Source organism: Copidosoma floridanum, unplaced genomic scaffold, assembly GCF_036245765.1.
Source record: "Copidosoma floridanum isolate Cflo_tuat_1 unplaced genomic scaffold, Cflo_Japanese_pri ptg000025l, whole genome shotgun sequence".
Taxonomy (NCBI): Eukaryota; Metazoa; Arthropoda; class Insecta; order Hymenoptera; family Encyrtidae; genus Copidosoma; species Copidosoma floridanum.
The window spans coordinates 6289242-6309912 of NW_028321902.1; the positions used below are offsets into that span (position 1 = coordinate 6289242).

Consider the following 20671-nt stretch of genomic DNA (forward strand, 5'->3'; position numbering starts at 1 on the left):
GCAAGACACGGACAAGAGTAAGTGGGTAGGGGAACAGGCTTGGCGAGTCCACCCACGTTAATTGAAAACCCTTTTAAAGTACGTGAAACATAAGAAGTACGAAGAATGAAGTTCAAAAATATACAAACACTGAACTCTACATTGAGTTTTAAAATTTTACGAAATCATAGATCTTTCGTTTAATTGTCTATTGCTAGTAAATAAAATGTGGGTAGTAAACCCTCTTTTTGTACCCCTCCCACCTTTCAAAAGAAAGAATGTTAAATTAATGCGGAAAGACGTACACTGAGATAAAAAAGAAAAAAAATTATAGAGAAATTCCAGCAAAAATTACCATCCTGCATAGTAAATCGAATGTAAGTGGGCAAAAAAAACTATTATTTTAGTTTGAAACGTTTTTTAAAAAATTTACTTTAATGACTGTACAAAAACTGTCTTATATGAGTGGCAAAGAGAATAAAGACAAGATATAGTATCATCAATAAGAAGTGAGATGCAATAAAGGCCAAGTAGATTCACACATTGACCTGCAAGCCGTAAGTGATACAAGTCAACGTCAGGTCAGACATACGAGGACAGCTCACATCGCGGTCTCTCCAACTCTTCTCTGTACTCTCGCGTTTTCTGTCCTATTCTTGAACGAGTATCCCAAAGAGCCAGGCAGCGTTTAAACGCAAAGCTTGAAAGTCCGTGCGACTTGACAAAGTAAATTACAACTCCGTTGCGTGTTACTCATGCGACTGCCTCGACCCAGTGATTCTTCGCTCAAACTGCGACCACTGCGACTGCAAGTACAGCCAATCCAATCTCTAGTGGAGTTCCGAGAAAAGTTAGATGAACTATAAAACTGTATGGTTTGCAGATAAAAAATTTTCCTCGCTCAATCTCGCTTTGATTAGTTCCATTCGTTCTCGCCTTCCCGGAAATTTATCTATAAATTTAATTGCCTTTTTAAAGATAGAATTAAAAATTCTTTTAATGGCCGCATCAAAATGTATATTACTTCAGGAGATTAGCTATTAAAGTTTGATTTTAGGGTCATAATTACACAGGAACAAGCCCATAAATACGTTATCTTCCACCGAGTGAAGCAGGTACTTATAGCACGAGTTACTTATAAAAGCTCCAAACACGATTTCATCAAGTTTACCATAGATATAAAGTACCATTTATTTGTATGGCATGTAAATTCTCAAATCAAATTGTATGAAATGCCAAATAAAATCCTTACGTAAAGCTTGCATAGGGTCCACAGGCAGCAGCTCCTGTTTGGTGTGGTAAGTGGAGACTCTGTTGCAGGACAACTAGTAGGCTCTTTGAGAAAAAATTCAAACCACTCTCTTGGATCAGACAAAATTCACTCTTGTACCAAAATTACTCATAAAAAAATGACTTTGAACACTCCCTTGATTATTCATGTCATCTGGATAGTACGCCTGTACTGCACCATCGATCTACTTATTAGTTGATCAAATATATACCGCATATATGTACTTTTTGCTAGTTATTATAAACAAATAATCCTAAAAATCAGTTCTCATTTTCGATAAACAAGTCGTTAAATGTTGTTTACTGTTATAAACAAATAAATAATTATTTATATTAAAAATGATTCATTTACTTACCAATGTAACTTAGTATCTCGTTCACATATATCTGCTGAATAATTAAGTAACGTGGTAAAGTTGATTATACTTACATACAGTGCTCAGTTCATGAAGAACGTTCTTTCTGCACTGGTGCGATAAAGTTACATTTTGTAACTCCAACCACGTATGAAATCATAAATTCAACGATCCAAAGCAACAAAAACGATAAAAATCATAAAATAGAAACAAACTTTGATTGTGAAAAAATGTGTTGATTTATTCAATAGTATCGTAGGGCTTGACATATCAACAATTGTTCGTGCTCTGTTTTCTTTGGCAATCGAAATCAATAAAATTTGCTCAGCTTTTTGGTAACGCTTGATATTTTTATTAATACGTGTTTTTTTTTTTTTTTTTCATTAATTTTGCGTATTTACATTATGAGTACATATGTATGTACAATCGCTTTCTGGTTCCATTGCACTAAAACCAATTCGTAACAACCTCCACCCCTGTACAAATATTACTGAGCTCGTACCACTCAATGCAAAAACAAAGAGACGTGGTAGCGACGTCACGGTAAGCAAGTTATATTACTATAATTATTTACATGCACATTGTACATTACGCTCGTGTGAGTTCATTCGATGTATACGAAATAAATTCGGAAAACAAGTGCCACTTCACCGGACAAAAGGTTTTCCGTTTGGTCCAACTATCACCTCGGAGCCAACTATACTCACGAAAGTCCTCACGTTTGTCATCTCGCACTTCTGGGCTCTACAAATTACGGTGCCTCTAACAGCCATTATAACACGACTGTCTCGGAATTCGTCTATTGTTACAAAATCAAATTTAACGATTAATTGTTCGACATTGTATCCAAAGGCTTTAAATCTCATATAATTTACAAAATTTAGGGAATTCACGGTAAATATTACTACCGTTAACGTTTAATTGTGCACAACATGTTTCTGCTCAAGTCCAAACTTTGTATGTATCTGACAATTTTACAGTCGCATCTCATGTTATTATAGACCTTGAGAGTCATACCTGACTCACACACCATTTCTTCTGTTAATTATTTTGTTTTGCTTGTACACTCATCCTACTAACAGCCAATTGCTACTAAAACAACATTTTACTCTGATCTAAAGGAAAACATTTTTAATCATAGGATTTTAATGAAAAAAAAAAAAAAAAAACTTAAACTTTCGAAATAACGGTGTTGTGGGTTGTGCTTGTCACCTACACACGAATATCTTACACCTATACCCTAGAATCGGTCTCTCCCCGTACCTCCAACAGCGATTTTTTACCAACCATCCACTACAAAGCATACAAATTTATTTACAAACATAGTTATAGGTCGCGAGGCTCCATCATCCTCCTGAGGATATTTATAATATGTATGTATCGTATATGTATACAGTAATGGTACATGATATGTATATGTACGGTGTGACAGTACTTATTTACGTATCTGCACGTCGTATGTATATATATTTAAAAGCCTTAACGTATGTACAAAAGCCGTAGGAGGCCTCGAGTGGTGGCCATTGCAGGTGGATAAATGACGGCAGTGACAATGGCAGTCACAGCCCCAAGGACCCTGCAATGATACCTATACCTGGACACTGGTTGGAACCGTGTGGTCACGAGGACAAGGTTGGGCTCCGCACGAGGATGAGGAGCAGGAGACCAAAGAGCAGTGGACTCGCGCCGGAAGACGTTGCCGAGCTCGCACGGGGCAGTTTGATCTCGACCTCGGCCATCTTGAAGATCGAGAGCAGCGGGTGGGTGTAGACCTCGTGGTGCCGGTTGTTTATCTTGTCGCTCAGGCCCTGCAGCATCGACGCGCACTCCTCCTGCGAACAAAGCATACGCGACCCTTCAGTTCAGTTTTTTTTTTTTTTTTTTTTTTTTCCGCTCCTACATATTATACTCGTGTAGCCTATGTTTTGGGTGTCAGTGTTTTATCGGCTTCGCCGAGGCAGAAAAGTTACTTTTGTTCGAGTTACTGTTCCATAGATGACAAGCATCATCGGTTTTTTTTTTTGCTAAACAGTAAGGTTTTATGGAATTCTTGAATGATTTTTATCTTTTATTTCTCTCAGTGTGTGTTCTTTTGGACTTAAGTGTGTGTATGCGTATCAGTACGTGAAACCAAGAATTCTCCAAACCCCGTTTTGTAATGTTCAAAGAAAAGAGTAGTCCAGAAAAATTACTTGCAAATATGACGGAGGAAAAAAAATTTTAAGTAATGCCTAGCTAAAATGGTTTTGAATTTCAAAATACAATTAACTATTTGTGCTACTAACGTACACGGGAGACAATAATCCTATAAGCCTAGGGTCAATTGAAGAGACGAACGAAATCAGTGGAAACAAAAAAGATGCATCGTTTTAAAGACAATTGAAACTGACAAAAACTAGTAAAACCACGTGTATGGTACAAAATATATTTCTACCTCACTACCTATGTATATATTTTAGGTAAAAATGTAAATACCTAATGCTTAGACTATTTGAAATTATTTTAATTACTCCTAATGATTGAGAAGCAATTACGTGTACAGTAACTAGCTCATGAATACTGCAGATTCCAACTGAAATGATGTAAATGATAGTTAAACACCAAAATATTTTGAATATTACTTTGAGTTTGTCTCATTACTATAAATAATCTCGCTAGACTTTTATATAGAAATGATTTCATTAACATAAGAACTCCACTTACACTATTAAATTAGTAGATTTTTTAAAATTAGTTTATGAGAAATTAAACAGAATATAATTTATGTTAAAGGCAAGTGTACTGTTTTGAAAAAGGACACCGACAAGTCAAAATGAGGATGCAGCTTTCGGAGAGAAATAAAAAAAATAAAACAAAGAGTCACGGGTTACCGTTTTCTTGGCATAAATCGCGCGTTACATATTCATCATCTCTTGTCTGGCATTTTTGTTCCCAGCAAGATTTTCCGTGACATTTGAAAATAAAACTACATACTCCAAATAATGCACTGGGAGCATAAGAAAAAACTTTTTGTTTCAAAAGGTTGAACGACTTTTTAATGGACCCCCCGTGTTTTTGCTATCGGGAAAAGGAACATTGATTAATTGTTGGTTTAATATGTTAATACACCAAAGAGTCACGATCGGCCGATTATGTTTGCCGGCTGTGATGGTGGAATTATGAAAAATTAATATTTCCCCGAGTTACCACACGTAACAAGAAAAAAAAAAATAGTTACAGGTGTGGGGTCGAGGGGATAATTGCGGGTAGGGAATCAAGAGAAAAGATAATTGTTGAGGTCGTAAGATGGGCCCCTTTTCCCCATACCCGAGTCGGTCGATACTACACACGTTTGCTCTCACTCCCTGACCCTCCTGACGATCTATACCACTGTGATATGTATACGTGCAATATACCAACGCAAGTGGCCTTTGGCGTGTGAACCACAATTCTCTGGTCGTATCGCATGTCGACGACCTGGAGTTGATTTTGGCCGCAATTTTCTCTCTCTTAATTTTTTTTTTTTTTTTTTTTTTTTTTCAAATTTTGCATGTTCGTGCCCTCGCTGAGGCAAAGCTGTGTGATAAATTGTCGCGCACATAGACCGTATCTCAAGTACAGAATGAAAAATTATGGTACACCTTTTGTGTGTACCCACTCTGACTCCCACGCGTATGTATAGTACACGGCGTCCACGCGTTTTACATTTCGAGATTTATGTGCTTTTTTTTTTTTTTTTTTTTTTTTTTTTTATATTCCATGAGAAAATCAAGCTTTGCAAGTGCGTTTTTCGCAAATGAAGTATTTTTGAAAAGTTTTTTTAATGCACCGTCCGTTTATACTTTTTGTATCCCTTTCACGTATATACTAACCGGGCTTTTTTAATTTGAATCGTGAATCATTTTTAAATCATGAATAAAAATTTAAAAATTGAATTCTAGCATGATTCTGTATTGAAGCATGCAAATTAGAGGTCAAATCGTGTGACATAGCATAAGAAAGAAAAAAAATTCTCTAGAAAAAGAAAAAAACATTACGACTTTACATCCCTTTCGTAGAAGTCAGAGATTTTTGTACCTGATGATGGCTGGAACGTTGTCTAAACGGCCAAAACGTTGTTTTGTTTTTCAAATAAATACAAAATATGATAGTAACACCATTGGACGCTGTTTCCAAAAACAATTAAAAGTAAAAAAAAAAAAGTAAAAAGTTGCAGTGAATCTCCGGTAAAAAAATTGGTTTTTTTCATGAAAATAATTAAAAATACAAATGCGATTACAGTATTAAAAAAACAAAAAATTTTATGCAGTTGTTTTTCAAAGTTGAAAATGTTATGTGTAAAAAACAAAAAAAATTATTAAATAATTTGTTTTTAAATAAAACTTGTAAAAAACAATCACATTAGGCCAAATTACTTGGAATATCTTTAACCCAAACATTTGTACCGGAAAGTGGAGCTGGTCTGGCCTGTAGTGAGTACAAGAGGACAGTCGAGGGTCGGGAACTTCCCGAAGAGTTGCCCAAGTAAACATTTCGCAGGACAAGGTTTACTCAGTCCATCGATCGGGACTCCCTCAAAGGCACGAGGGAAAAGACGCTTTGCTGTGGCAATAATTTATGCCTCTACTGTCGCTCCTCCACAATCGTATGGTCGAGCTCGTGGAGATAGTAGCTCTTCCTCTAAGCGTTTACAAAATTACTATACAGAAAAGGGACGTTCCATGAACTGGTGGTGCATATTCATGTTGTAATATAGGAGCGCACAATGGGGGCAGCTAATTAGAGATGCAAAAAATTATCCAGCTAAATTCTGTGGAGCCAAAGGAGGAAGACGCGGCTGGGACGAACAAAAGGAGGAGTTGGAAAACTTTTCTCTCGAATGGAAGAAAAGAGTGGCCCATTCGATCGCTACGGCGATGGTGCCACGGCCGGTTACGAAGTTTATTGGCGAGGTGGGCTTAATTAACTTTCCGGGGGGACTCTGTCGCCGCGATCATCCATAAGCCGCGTCGACGTTTCGGAAAATCCGAGGAAATAATCTGCTCGGCAGAAGAATAAGAGGATCGTCTTTGCCTGTCGTTTTTATTCCCTTTCTTCTCTGTTGTTTTTCCAATCGATCGACGTAAAAAGAAGAGGAGGGAGATAAGAAGCGGAAATAATGCGATAGTTGAGGATTGCCTCGCATTGATATGAAAAGAACTTCTCGTTTAAGGAGTGGAGAATTTTTTTCCTAGTATCCCTTGAGTCTGTGGGTTATTTTCGATCTAACTTGCTGTTTTCTCAGCCTCTTAGAATTTTTCGGTAATGTTTGGAAAAAAGGTTTATTTTTGAGATTAATGATCTGCTCTGCAGAAATTATACTTTCGAAAAAATAGTGTTTTTTCGAAGTGTTTTACGAGCTATTTAACAATTAAGTTTAGATTGGAGCTACATCATCATTTCCGCAGAATATTATAAGGCATTCAAAACAAGGTGCGATTTGTTTCATGAAGTACAGTAAATAAAATTAAAAAATATATTTATATAAGTATCAACTATTTGAAGACAAAACTGGCATGGTTGCAAATACAGCTTTCAAGAATAAAGTTAATAGAAAAAAGTATAGAATCAACCAGTGGAATGGGATACAATTGCTCATTGATTTCTGAACGTCTACTCACATTCGTCCCGTAGTATACAGTGAGTTTCAATCATCTCAGTCGACGTTGCCGTTATCGTGGAGAATTTCAAAATCCAAAATATCTCAGGACTGAAGGAATCTCTACTGGTAAGCTCATTAGGGGCTCCGGGATACTATGTCCCCCTAGAGAGTACCTAAAGCACCAGAGAAGAGAGACTTGTCCTCGAAATACTCCATCTGTACGTCGATCGATGGCTTCCTCTTATCAAATGCGTCGATGGTATGTGATGGAAGCATAGCGGAAGAGGAAGAGTAGGACAGTCCATGTTACGCTGGACATGCGAGACTCGTGTACTATTCCCGAATGTGTACGTACTTAACTCCTATTCTGGGACATAGAAATTACTCTAAAGAATATCTTATGCACTTCTACATTCACGTCTCCTCCTATTTTTCTCTAGTAAAAATTGGATTTACTATAAATGAACTCTGCAGTATTTCGTTTTTTTCAATCTGAGTTCAACAATACGATACAACCATTGGGTTTTGGATCACCGACTAGATTTGTGGCAAAGCTTTTTCGAGTCTGGTTGTGGGTATACATGTTCAGGTACAAGGACATGGATCGAAATTCAATGAATTTAAAATGGCTAAAAATCCGGTGTCACTGATCCGTGGATTGTGAATAATCAACTTTGAAATGTCCTCGGAAAAAGAGAGAAGAGATTTTATTGGATTATCGACGGAAGTTTTGGAAACTCCAATTCCAATTCGGTATTTGGTCCAGCCTCTGTGCTTTTCGGATAATCCACCAACTCCCCCAACCCCAATCCCTTCCAGCTCCTATGTTATGCAGATCTTGATGATATCAACGGCTCAGTCCACTGAAATAATTGGAAATGATTTTCACTCATACATGGCGTATATCACTTAAATATAAAATTACGAAGATGGTCAAGTTGTTGGGAAGTTACACTTTATTTATCCAGTTGATCTCGTCTGATCTTGGTAACTTTCAAGTTCTTGGTCCTTGGGACGATGTGATAGGTAGTTGGGCGGCGCAAAAGGTACAGATCTCGAGGAACAGGTGCTTCCACATTACACGTTACCACTTCGGTAATGGCTCCTTTCTCGTAATGGCTGCAAGTGTCAACGGCAGGTTTGTCGTATCTTCTCCTCTTGGAAGGAAACTCCTTGAACTACGATTAATTTGGCTCGCGATATTTTGAGCCCCTAAGGATTATAAACATTTGGAGGCAAATAAATAGTTTGGTCGATGGCACAAATCGAGCGCGGGACCCTCGGAAGATGGTGTGGGACGTCAAATGCGCACTGCCTCGTGGCAGGTGTTCCACATAGATATGCGATAAGCAGATGATGTGGGGGTGAGAAGGGGCACATAGGCACACATCTGGCATTGGGCCAACGGAGGTGCCACCACATACGCCTCCCCACCTTCTGTATCCGCATTCCCGAGCATCGATCCATGTCCCTCTTCTGCTGTTGGTTCTCTTTCGTGACTTTTCATTCATTTCCATGTAACTCCTTTACGAAAAGGTAAATTCTCTCTCTCTCTTTCCTTCCCATTCTTTTTTCCCCAGCTGTGTTGTGTTACTTCCCCTTTCCTTCCCTTTACCGAGTTGCTCCGCTGATTTCACTCCTAACTTTCATTGTGATGTCCTTACAATCTACTTTTCGATATCCTCTGCTTTTCTGTCGTCGCGTGCCTTCAGACTATCCTTTTTTTCTTCTTTTATCTTCGTTTAAAAACGGCGTATTGAACATTACAGATACAAAAAATATGTGTATACCCACGTACAGCCAATAAAATCAATGGAGTCGTCGTCATACTGAGCCAAGCTATTTTTTTTTATGCTCCTTTCTCGTTGCTGCTTTACTTTTCTTACCTTTTTAAATACTGTTATAAGTACAAAAATCATCTTAAATTATATAAAGACTAAGCTATGGTATAAATAACACATGATTAGTATTCATTTGTCTTCAGAGCAAGAAATTTTTCATTTTCTGTACAAAAAGTTGTGTTTTTCTAAAATTTAAAAAATTTCGTGAATATTTTTTTTTTTTCCTTTAAATGATCAATAAAAAATTATATCATCTTAAAATATTTATTTGATCAATTAAAAACGATGTTCGTTGATCTTTTTCCATCCTTTTTTGAAAATCTATATATCACACATAATATGTGCAACTATTTACAACTTATAATTTGTGTTCCAAGTAATTAATATGAACAAGAGAAAGAAACTCCAATACTTCTTCTTCTTGGCTTTTCGATGTAAGTGTTCCAATTAGCAAACTGAGATCTCGTGTCGTGAAGCCATCAAAGATCCTTGGAGCGTTAACACACGCCCATACAAACATAAATGGATACCCTGAGAGGTGCACAGACACCAAGTTTAGGTAGCGCAACTTTTCGACTGAACTTCTTTCTTCAAGTATATATTCCCTACCAAAGTACCAGCTGCCTCTGCCACTATGTTATACTTTCTGTGGCTTCGTCGATTGACGAGACTTTTTCTTATTTCTTCTTCGGTTGAGCAAACATTAGAAGGAAAAAGGGGTTTAGTTATTCGGCGATGATATCGTTTGGAAGCAAACGGGAGGGAGGAATCTCCATCTTCTTCTGTAGAAACAGAAGATCACTGTGGCAACGACCGATTCTTCTTTTTCCCCACAATCTATGGGATGAGAATCCACGTGTGCTTCTTACCTCCACGACTTTTGTGCTTCATCCCCCCGGAAAAAAATGTCTCCACTATGACTCTCTCGCTTATCGGCTGCTCTCGATTTATTTTGTCTTCTTGTGATTGCAATACTTTTAGCTATCATTTTTTTTTCTCTCTCTCTTGTGATTAATTTTAAGTTATTTTATTTTTGCTCATTTTCATGGAAATTGTGTCTTGGGTGACTTTTTATTGATATGCCATTGAGAAAGTTCGTCCTTTGCGTGAATTCGATTATTTCAAAATTATTTTGTGCATAAAGACTTTATCCTATTTTCCTATTTTCATGGAAATATAATAAGAGATCAACAGCTATGACGATTTTATAATCCAAAACTTGCTTAGAGGCACTTAAATAAATAATTCCGAGACAATATAATAAAAATAATAAAATGGAGAACAATCAGTATCGATTTATTTAAAGTAGGGCGATGGTAATTGAGTTGGAAACTTCAATTAATCTCTTGGCCCATCAAACTGTAAACTCGTTAATTCCAAAGGACAATGACGACTGTTAAGTTTCTTTATGAATTCCAGTGCAGCTCATCTGTTTTAATTTCAATTGAAAAAAAAAAAAAAAAAAAAAAAAAAAAAAAAAAAAAAAAAAAAAAAAAAAAGACTTGGAAGGTGCGAAGTAGAGCCAAGCTGCTCAACAAAAACAGAAACGCGAAAAGAGGATCAGGAGATAGTAAAAGCTGAGAGAGATGGGGTACAATGGTCACAGCGATCGATTTCGCGAAAAGCGGCTTTTCCTCCTTTCCCTTCATATTGGCGAACTTTTCCACCAATGCGTGTCTAACAGCACGTTTTCTTGCACCTGCAAACTTTGCGTTTTTTTGCCTTCATAAATATGCTTGACGAGATTTATGGTACTTTAAATATTTTTCGAGATCTATCTTCTACTTTCGCGAAGCTGCTTCCCTTCTTCTCCACTACTGTCTTTGATTTAAAACGTGGGAGGACAAACTAATCGCCCATCCGTGTGGGACAGTAATTTTAAGATATTCAGAAATTCTAAGAAACTACAAGTCAAATAAATTTATCGCGAATAAAGTAACAACACATATTGAAGTGATGTTTTACTACTATAAAGAGTTTCGAGAATCCATACTCCTTGCTTATAGTAATAGATTTAAAATCCAAATAAATTGTATCAATTACTATTAACTGCGGTAATAATTCACACACTTCTATGGTGAAAATTTTTGGAATAATATTAAAATTAGTGGAGTGCAGCAGAGCCACGTTAGTAAACCCAAAACATTATAAAGTCTAGGCAAGATTTAGCCCATGAATGGTTACACAATTCAAGATTTACAATAGAGTTTTTACTAGCCATCAAATAGCTAATCCCAGAAAAAAATTGTCTCAGTAAAAACGATATGATCCGAATTGATTTTAATCATAGTGAATATTTATTCAAACGTACGAGGGTGGGCTGACCATACGCATACCCTAACTACTGAAGTTTTATTTACTATCCTATATTTAACGATCACGCGTTTGTGCAAGTGTATTTTACACAGACGTATATTTCTAAATTGGAAAAATAAACCTCTTTTTTTAATCCACGTATTACGCTCCAATATCCGACTATCAATCAAACATGTAATCCATATCCGTAAGCCAACACATTCCTGTTTGAAAAGGACGATCCCTTACAAAAAAAGAAAATCACCCATTCCTCACGACGTTAATCCTTCATCATCGCTGGATTCTATAGCCACGTGAGCCATAACTCCGCTCGAGCTTAGATGGAAGTGTCATTACTGCTGCCACATACATTCCTCGGCGATGCGTTTCCCCCATTGTTGGCTTTCTTGTGAGTTAATACATCCAGTAATTTGACATGTGTCTTATTTCGTCCCCACGAGTGAGTGACTTTGGAACTAAATAACGGGCTATAGAAAAGTACAACTTGGAGAGAAACGGGAGGAAGATAATGTTGATGTCATTTCAGATGTGATCTCCCTGCGTCTGACAATCACTGGCTAACTGCTAAAATACGTATGTCATCATGCAGCTTCGTTATTTTGATATTATCGTAACTGGAAGAGGTGCTGGAAGTCCGATCAAGTTCTCATTTCCGTACAAGACGGTGTGAGTCTAATAAGTGTGTCAAAATAAAGGTTAAGAACACATAACTGAAATTCTTTTTTTTTTTTTTTTTTTTTTTATGTACGACAAAAATATATACCTTTACTATAAACTGAACGTGTTTTTTTTTTTTTTTTTTTTTTTTTTTTTTTTTTTTTGTGAAGCAACTTAAATTTCTATTAAAAATTTTAGTTTATTGAGGGATAAGTATATTGAATGTGTAATATATTACTTTACCTTTTGGAGTCTTCGTAAATTAATTTTTACTGCTGAGAATTATAAGATTCGGTAGAGCTGTTTCAAGAGTAAAACACCCATCAATTTGGTTATTTCTCAAGTACTGTAAATTTAATACTATAATCAGTAATGTATGATCACAAGAAATTCTTATACTTTGGTCCGAAACACGAGTGTACGCTTGCAAACAACGCTAGTTCCATAATTGGATTTATCTGCATGAATTAGTGCCCAGATGTGAAATTCGAAGTTGCATGAGCCACAAACCACGTTATCACCAAATTTAGTTTACCTTGACGATTTTATCGATTTCTGTTTGTTATCTCAGTACCTGGTTCCTCCAGGATAGGGGGCTAGCTTTGAAGTCTGTGCGCGTAATTGCTTTATTAGAAAGTGATTAGCAGCAGCAAATGTGCCGGAGGCCGCGGTTTCCCGTCCAGAGTCCAAGACTCGCGAATTTGAGGATATCGGGGCCCTTCCGTGGCTTTTGAGGCTTCAAACTAGCAAACTATCGACTACGTGTACCACATCCCTATGGAGTAGAGTTTACGGGCCAAGAGAAGCGTCTGGGGGAAAAAGTAGGCCATCGGCGAGTATTGTCGAAACGAGAATTTTCGCTTGGCAATATTGATTGGTTAATTAAAAATGAAGTGCCACCGACGATTGGTAGGTAAAGCCACTTTTGGTCCAAATGGGCGTCGAAGTGGAATTGGTGAGGGGAGGCGAAAAAGTCAACAAAAGTGGCCACCAAGTAATCCGTTTTTTTACCTTTAATTCGAAAAGTAGAGAGGTGAAATTTAAAAAAACCACAACGTACAGTATAGTACATGTTTATACGTGCAGCCATCGGTTGAGTGGTCGTAAATTGATAAATTTTTCCACTCTCCCGGAATCGCGTTATTTTGCAGTCGATTGACTTTACGTGTCTGAGCTGCATGTTCACCGTTTACACAATTGTGCACCTACCTGCCACATTCTACATTTGCACTAAAGGCTTCTCCGTGTGTATGTATAGTAAACTAACTTGTTTGTACTATAAAACCTGTAATAAGCTGTACCACGTGATTTGCATACAATATGCAAGTAATACATTATGAACAGCTTGAAAAATATAATATTAACAGAGGTAAAGCACATATATAGAGCCACTGTTATGACGCAAAAAATGTATAGGAAGCAAGAATTTTTTTTTGTGTTAGTGTATGTGCTCTCAATTAAATTTCCCGTTTTTTTCATGATCATCGGGAGCAAGATCTCGAGAACGTAGTTAGCGGTTCTCTGGTAAGTGTAATTATTTTTTACTGTTTTTGAGAGTAATTCTTATAGTGAATGTCTGTATCGTATTTTTTTCTGTGTCATCTAAATTACATGGAAGATAAGAACAAGTTCGTATGGACACTTACCTTGACGCGTAGAAGATGCTTGAGGCTCTGTGCTTGCGAGACGTTGTTGCTGGACGAGCCGTCCGTCATTAGCCGGGCGACCGCAATGACGTTCTCCTTCGTCACGTTGTACAGGAAGATTGTGCACATCGTCTATTTTGAAACACAAAAACAATTTTTTTTTGTTTTTTTTTTGTTTTAAGGGAAATAAATGGTATAGTAAACATATTATAAAATGGTACTGAAGTGAGTAGTGGTGATTACCTGGTTATTGACTTCTTCTCTCATAAAACTGTCGAGGGAAGACACGGCATCTACGACGGTTAGGTTGTGGTGGGGTTTGAGCAAGTTCTCGTCAGTTTCGCTGTACCCGAGGAACATGAAGACTCCGTGTGGTATATTGTACGCCTCTGTTATCAATAAATTTTTTGGAACTTTTTTTTTTTTTTGATCGATCACAGTATTGATAAAATAAGAATTGCTGTTTCAAAAATAAACCATAAAATCATCAAAACCCTCTGTGGTTTTTATTTCGATTTTTTTGCTTCTGAACGATCAGGGTAACCGTACACCGTACACTTGTACGGTTACCCTGAGAAACCTATACTCGACGAGAGAGAAAAATCTTTGTAATAATTTTTTCGTTGGAAATATCAGTTTCAAGTGCATGAAAACAAAATCGATAAAACCTTATGTACAGGCAGTTTTTTTTTTTTTTGTTCAAAATCTATATACACTTTACATTTTTAGAGTATGTTTCAAGTATTAATTATTATCATGCTTACATATTTTGTATTTTATTTAAGTATTTGATAAATAAAACTTAAAATAAAAGTTGTAAATCTGATAATAATGATTGATTTTTTGGTTAAATACGAATGGTCTCAACAAGAGTATGTTTGAGACTTTCTTCGAGACCTAGTAAAATTACTTTTCAAAGTGCATTGAGAAGAAGAAGTGACTTTTGTCATAAGAATAAGTTTAATGTTTCGTTTATTAATAATAAAAGGTTTACACAAAATTCACTAATTTCACAGAAATGGTATTAATTTACGATTTTTTTTTTTTTTTTACCTGCATGCCCAGTAAAATTTCAATGAGCCCACCCAATGATGCCGGTAGCTTTACTCAATAGTGCTTCATCTAGACTCTAATCTAACGAGCTCGGAGTTAACAGAAACCCAATAAAAGTATGCTCTCAATTTCTGTTTTCCATCGTAGGCGTAAAAAATGTACGTACACTCCGCAAAAGTAATCCAAGCTTGAGTAAATTATAGAAAAGGAAAAAAAAGGAGATGGACGTAAAAAAAAGAGCGTGTCCTATAGTGATTAAACACCGTCGAGGTCACCTGTGGCGTAGGAATAATAAACACTAATTGGCGTTGGGGTGTATACTACTACCACCGAGTAGTTCCAGCGAATGAAGTGAAAGGCAGTGGTGGTACTCACCGGGGGCGGGTCTCATGCAGATGAAGCGGCCGCTGTAGCAGAGGCATCGGCCCCGGTAGGCCTGGTAGGCAGGCGCCGCGTGATTATAGAAGGCAAAGTCCGTCTTGCAGGGCGACGTCTCCACGCAAATGGCACTGCAGGTCGCGCTTTCGTTCTCGTCGCACTGGCACAGCTCCGAGCACTCGGGCTCGTCCTCCCGGTACAGCTGTGCCGACCAACAAAGCACAAGGACATTTATTTTCGAGGAGGATACTAGTGGGTCTCTACGTGCATACATCTATGATCTGAGGTGGAAATTATCTTTGCAGTGGCACAGATGAGCTTGCAAAAGCTCTTTTTTAGGACCCATACGGTTGCTCATTAAAACGTCAAGGCAAAATAAAAAAAGTTTGTCCCTCATCTCCGTTTCAAAATCAGTAAGTACACCCCTTGACGTCAAGAAAACGGTGAGGTTCATCAAAGCAATCTTCTAACATACGAAAAACGAAAGAAAACTCAAGTCACGAGGCATCTATTAAAAGTCGTGTAATCCGAAGACGAAAGGAATGTCCCTATACATTGTGCTCAAGTTGGAGATAATACTAAAATAGTCGAAGTAAAACTATGTAATAACAGAAAACTTACCCGCTTGAGCTTACCCACGCGGATATACTGGTGAGACTGGCCCATCCTCTGCACGATGCAGTAACCTGTAAAGAGATCAAAAGTGGCATATATTATGTACTTGGCTCTACCGAATATTCGTACTGCTATATTTACACTCCACCCCCCCTCCATTCTTACTATCGACTAAAGAGTTTGTCTTCTACTTCCACGAATGAGATACTCACATAAGTGGTTTTTTTTGATTTTTCATCATTTTCGTGCCTGGTAGTTCATGCCACCAGGTAAAAAGCAAGGGATGAAAATTTCCACTACCTTAAAACCGGAGCACTTTATTTTTTACTTTGCATTTTTTAGCCTCTTCAACTTCATTTATCTTTAATAGCGAAGTATAATTTGCAGTAATACATATGATTAAAAAATCTGGTTACATTTCAAAGTCTGCAATCGACACACCATCTGATGTACATCAGTATCGACAAAATTTCAATCGTAGTCTACAAGTAAAAAAAAAAAAAAAAAAAAAAAAAGTAACGACAACACGTCTATTTGTCTGAAATCGGCGCAAGACCCCGAGCTATAATCAAAGACAAACTGCAGCAGCGAGTCAGAGTGAAATGGAAATAAACTTTTTTCAAACGGAAGCAAGTATACACAGCTAAGAAAAATAGGGCTTGTTCCTACCCCAGCGTAGACTTTTTGTTCCCTCCGAGCGACAAAAGCGCAATCGGCACTTCGCCAAGCCAAACCGGTGGGGCGATCAAAGGCTCCCAGTCGGCGACGTCTGAAGCCTCTATATGTATGTACAGTCCCTCCTTTTCCGAATAAGCTTTCGTCTGTGCTTTTCACGCGCACACGTCATTTTGTATGCTCAGGAAAAAATGCGCGCACGAGTAGGCCCGGAATTTCTTTGTCGCTTTTTTAAGTATACATACTCCACCTTTTGGCTGCTTTGTCGCATGCTTCTACAAGTACATTTCTCGGGGGTAGAATATGTTTTTGTATTGCCTTACCAGAAATTGTAAAAAAACGCGTACTTAACGTTATTGTTCAACATTAAGATGAATAGCGAATTTTTTTACGTACTCTTAATTTTTTTTTTTTTCTTTAAAATTACAATGGAGTTACATGAACGTCAAATGTGCTAGTAGATTCGCTCGACGTATTAGGTATTTCTCGAAACAAACGAGGCAAACAATCAGCGACTGAGCTTGTGCCAAAAAATTGACAAGCGCCCCACTCAACGCGATTTTGAACTCTATTCCTTCAAAAAGTACTTTGACCCTCTCCCAACCTCCCCAGGCTTATTAATTTTCCAATTTGTTTCAAATAGCTTCAATAATTTGACATCACTTGACCCTCACGTTAATATACTTTGTGAAATTTATAGATTGGAATTAGTTTTTCAACGCATACATGTAAATTTACAAACTACTCACGTGGTGGTGGTGTGCTCGGCGTAGGCGCTACTGTAGTTGTCGTCGTAGTTGTGGTAGTCGTTGTCACCATGGAAGTAGTAACTGTACTCGCCATTGTCGTTGTCATCGGCGTCATCATAATCGTAGTCGTCGTGTCACTCATTGTAGTCATGGTTGGTTCGGTCATGGGTTGAATCTGTCCGACGGTTTGGACTTCGGGTATGACGTTATCCTCCGACTCGCCCGTTTCCGTAGGATCACCTTCGGTTTTGGATTCAGCGAGGCCGAGACTCGTGGCAGCGACGAGGGGGACTCTGGGGGTGGCTGGGGAAGGTAGTGCCAAGGATGGCCTCCTCGGAGACATTCCTTCCGTGGGGCTTGGCTCGATGGACGATATCGTCGGTCTTATGTGATTGTGGTGTTGGTTCCGTCGCGCGTGAAAGTCCTTCTGTACCTCGACTGCGTGGAAAAAAATTTATTCTTAAAATGACGAAGAAAAAAGTGATCGACATCAATATTTGGTCAGCCTGAGATTTTTTCTCCATTTTAAGTTTTTTCACGAACAATCTCATTCTTTCTGAGCAGGAATACCAAAATCTCGTCCTTTACACCCTTCTTAACCACATCAAAAGCAACGACAATAACATAGCAACTAAAAAACTTCATCTTCAAAATGATCCCTTGGTCAAGTGGTGTTTTTTTTTACGACGGTCTACTTTTTCAGTAGTACAACCAGTCGTGTATTGTAGAGCATAAAAAACCATCTCCAACCTCAAGTTCACAGTGAAAAGCGAAAGAAAAGGAAAGGACGAGGGAAAAAAGGAAAAAGTTATTCCTCCAGAGAAAAGGACGGGTCCTCTCTGAAAGGATAAAGAGAAAAATACTCCACACTATTCCGAATCGCTTGTTATTTTTCGCGTCTGGTGACAGATTCGGGTCGACGATCAAACTGACGAGATACCGCCTCTGAATTTCCACGAGATGTTCCTCTGCTTTTCACCCCTTGCACTGTACGTGTGTACCCATGTTTCACTATTTTTGTGTGATACTCGGCCTCTTGGACAGCAGTACAATAGCAGCAGCGTATAGTCAAAGATCCGAGAGATTCCCCACATTTTTACGCGCGACTTTTCATTTCTGGTGCTGTCGCTGTACCACAATATCTTAATGATTTATCTAAATGTGGGAGAAAGGGAGGAAAGTAGAAGTATGTCGATGCGACATCTTTTACCAAAGGTTCGTCCTCAAAAAAAAAAAAAAAAAAAAAAAAAAAACACGATCGGACAAGTGTCCCTTTCCCTATTATTTATCCTATGCTACTTTTTCATCCGTATCATTGTCTTTCGGTATTATTTTCTCTTTTTTTCAGTCTGGATCTCCTATTCGACGCGATTAGCTTGGCTCCATCTCTTTCTCTCCAAACTCGTTTTAACTTTCCAGTGGGAAAAAGCCCTCCTTTTGCCGTTACGCTCACCTCCTCCTCGTATAGGTACCAAACCAGTGGTGTACGACTGGAAGGGATTCAGAAAAGAATTTTTCTAATTTCCCGGAAGAGCTTCCAAAGAGGAAGAGCTTTGTGCGTGTTTCCAGTCTGGCTCCTTTCTGTTGCTTTTTCTTTTTTTCTTTTTTTTTTTTTCCTCAACTCGAGCGATCGAGATACAAGCAGAACTAGATGAAAAAGCGCAGTAGTGGCACGAGAGCAAAGAAAAAGTAGCGTTACATTTTAAAGAGAAACCACAACCACCACATGCGCATCAGTTCTACTTTTAAATGCTGGTCTGTCTCTACACTTATTTTACTTGTTTGGCCAGACTCGAATTGTTCAATGATTGGTGATACCATTGTTACCCATATTTAAAGTAAAAACCAACGTGCACTCACCAACGCAAGGATTGACCCAAAGCAGCCGCTGCCATCCTAGGCACTCGTAAAACGACGTAGACTCGACCCCCTTTTTGTCCGCGCTCCTGCAGACGCAGTTCGAGCGCAGCTCCGTGCCTATGATGCCCAGCATCGCCGTACGGCACGTCTGCGCTGGACCAGCGCACTTCTTCGTCACGCTGTCTATCGCGCAGCTCTGCTCGTAATGCTCCAGCTTTGTCCTGAGGATTATTGAAGAGATTTTTTTTATTTCGTATTTCCAATGCGAATGAAAAGCGCACTTATTTTTCATAAATATTTGAGAGTTTGATTGTAACATGTAAAGATGTATGTAGTTTCACGGCATTAATACGATTTGGTTACATCCAAGTAAATACTATAATCCCTGTGGGTATGAGTATGTACAAGGAAAAATAAAGGAAAACAGGTGGAGGAAAAAAATGGTGCATGAAAGAGGGTAGGGACAATTTATCGAAAGAATCCAAGAAGTTCTGAAGAGGTGAGAAATATGTTCAGTGGAAAAATTTATCATCGCATATTTTTCCCGCTTTCCATCGTGGCCTCTTTTTTTTTATCTCGTTTTATTCCACATCGGAATTCACCTCGAATTTCGCACTATTATGGAATTTGCTGGCGATCATTCCAGGCATCTTTCTGTTATTCGTTGAATATTAAAAAATTTCCAGCCCCGAGAACCACATATCTCGCAACCACGACCTAAACGTGTGTCTTTCTCATACGTCCAAAATTTAAATACGATAAAATAAAAGTGTTCCAGCTGACCTGCAAATCGGATTTTTACGGCAATTCTCGCCGAGGGTGTCGCACGTGGGCGTCTCCGAGCCAGCCGGTACGCGCAGCGCACACGTCGGGTGCATCTTCTCCTGTGCCATCATACACTCGTCCTTCGTGTGTTTCCCCTCTGATCTCCTGTAAAGAAGCAGAAGAAAAAAAAAATACATCACAAAAATTATTGCAAACCATTTAAAAGTAAATCATATCCATTCATATGTTTTCGAATAAAAATCACGGCCACAAGCAAAGAATTTATTTTTGTTGTATAGAAATCACGTCCCAGCGGTTTTCGGTTGAAATGCTCAGTTAAAAAAGTTTGCCGTATTTTATTATCGAATCTGTCACGCCGGCCCACCCGACACACCTATTGTCCGAAATCGCAGCTGGAAAATTCAAAAGAGCAAAACTTTTTCATAGTAGCGTGGGACCACCGGGAAAAAAAAAGTAGTCAAGTTCTTTATATGTTCAGACGGTGAAGGTGGAGCGCCTCTTGAGAATTTTTCATACGTAGTCACCTCTCCGACCTTTCTACCTACTATTCGACTAGAGTGAGATATAAGAAATAAATAAGAATGCAAAAGAACACCATTTTTACCCTCTATGTGGTGAGATATACGCTTAACAATTGTTTTATTTTTTTTATTTTATTTTATTGGTATAAAGATTTTGATTGGAACTCATTAAAGCAATTATTTTTTTTTTTTTTTAAATTTCCATAAAATTTTCTCACATGACAAGCAAATATAATGTTTCACTGAAATTCAATTGAAACATGAAACTATATCTTAATTAAACAATCGAAAGATAACATATAAAAGTCCCCTTACGAAAAAAAAGAAAA

General features: G+C 38.0%; 1 protein-coding gene across 1 annotated transcript in view; it reads right to left on the reverse strand.

Annotated features, from left to right (window-relative positions):
• Positions 1–3088: 3088 nt before the first annotated feature.
• Positions 3089–20671, reverse strand: part of LOC106637711 (uncharacterized) — a 121691-nt gene continuing 104108 nt past the window's right edge. Inside the window, exons 11-18 of the mRNA XM_089595496.1 lie at positions 19819–19965; positions 19036–19256; positions 17176–17613; positions 15758–15822; positions 15134–15338; positions 13949–14094; positions 13706–13837; positions 3089–3457 (exon numbers count right to left, since the gene is read on the reverse strand). Of these exons, the coding sequence (XP_089451622.1) occupies positions 3245–3457; positions 13706–13837; positions 13949–14094; positions 15134–15338; positions 15758–15822; positions 17176–17613; positions 19036–19256; positions 19819–19965 (1567 nt within the window). The 3' untranslated portion in view covers positions 3089–3244. The remainder of the gene's footprint in view (positions 3458–13705; positions 13838–13948; positions 14095–15133; positions 15339–15757; positions 15823–17175; positions 17614–19035; positions 19257–19818; positions 19966–20671) is intronic.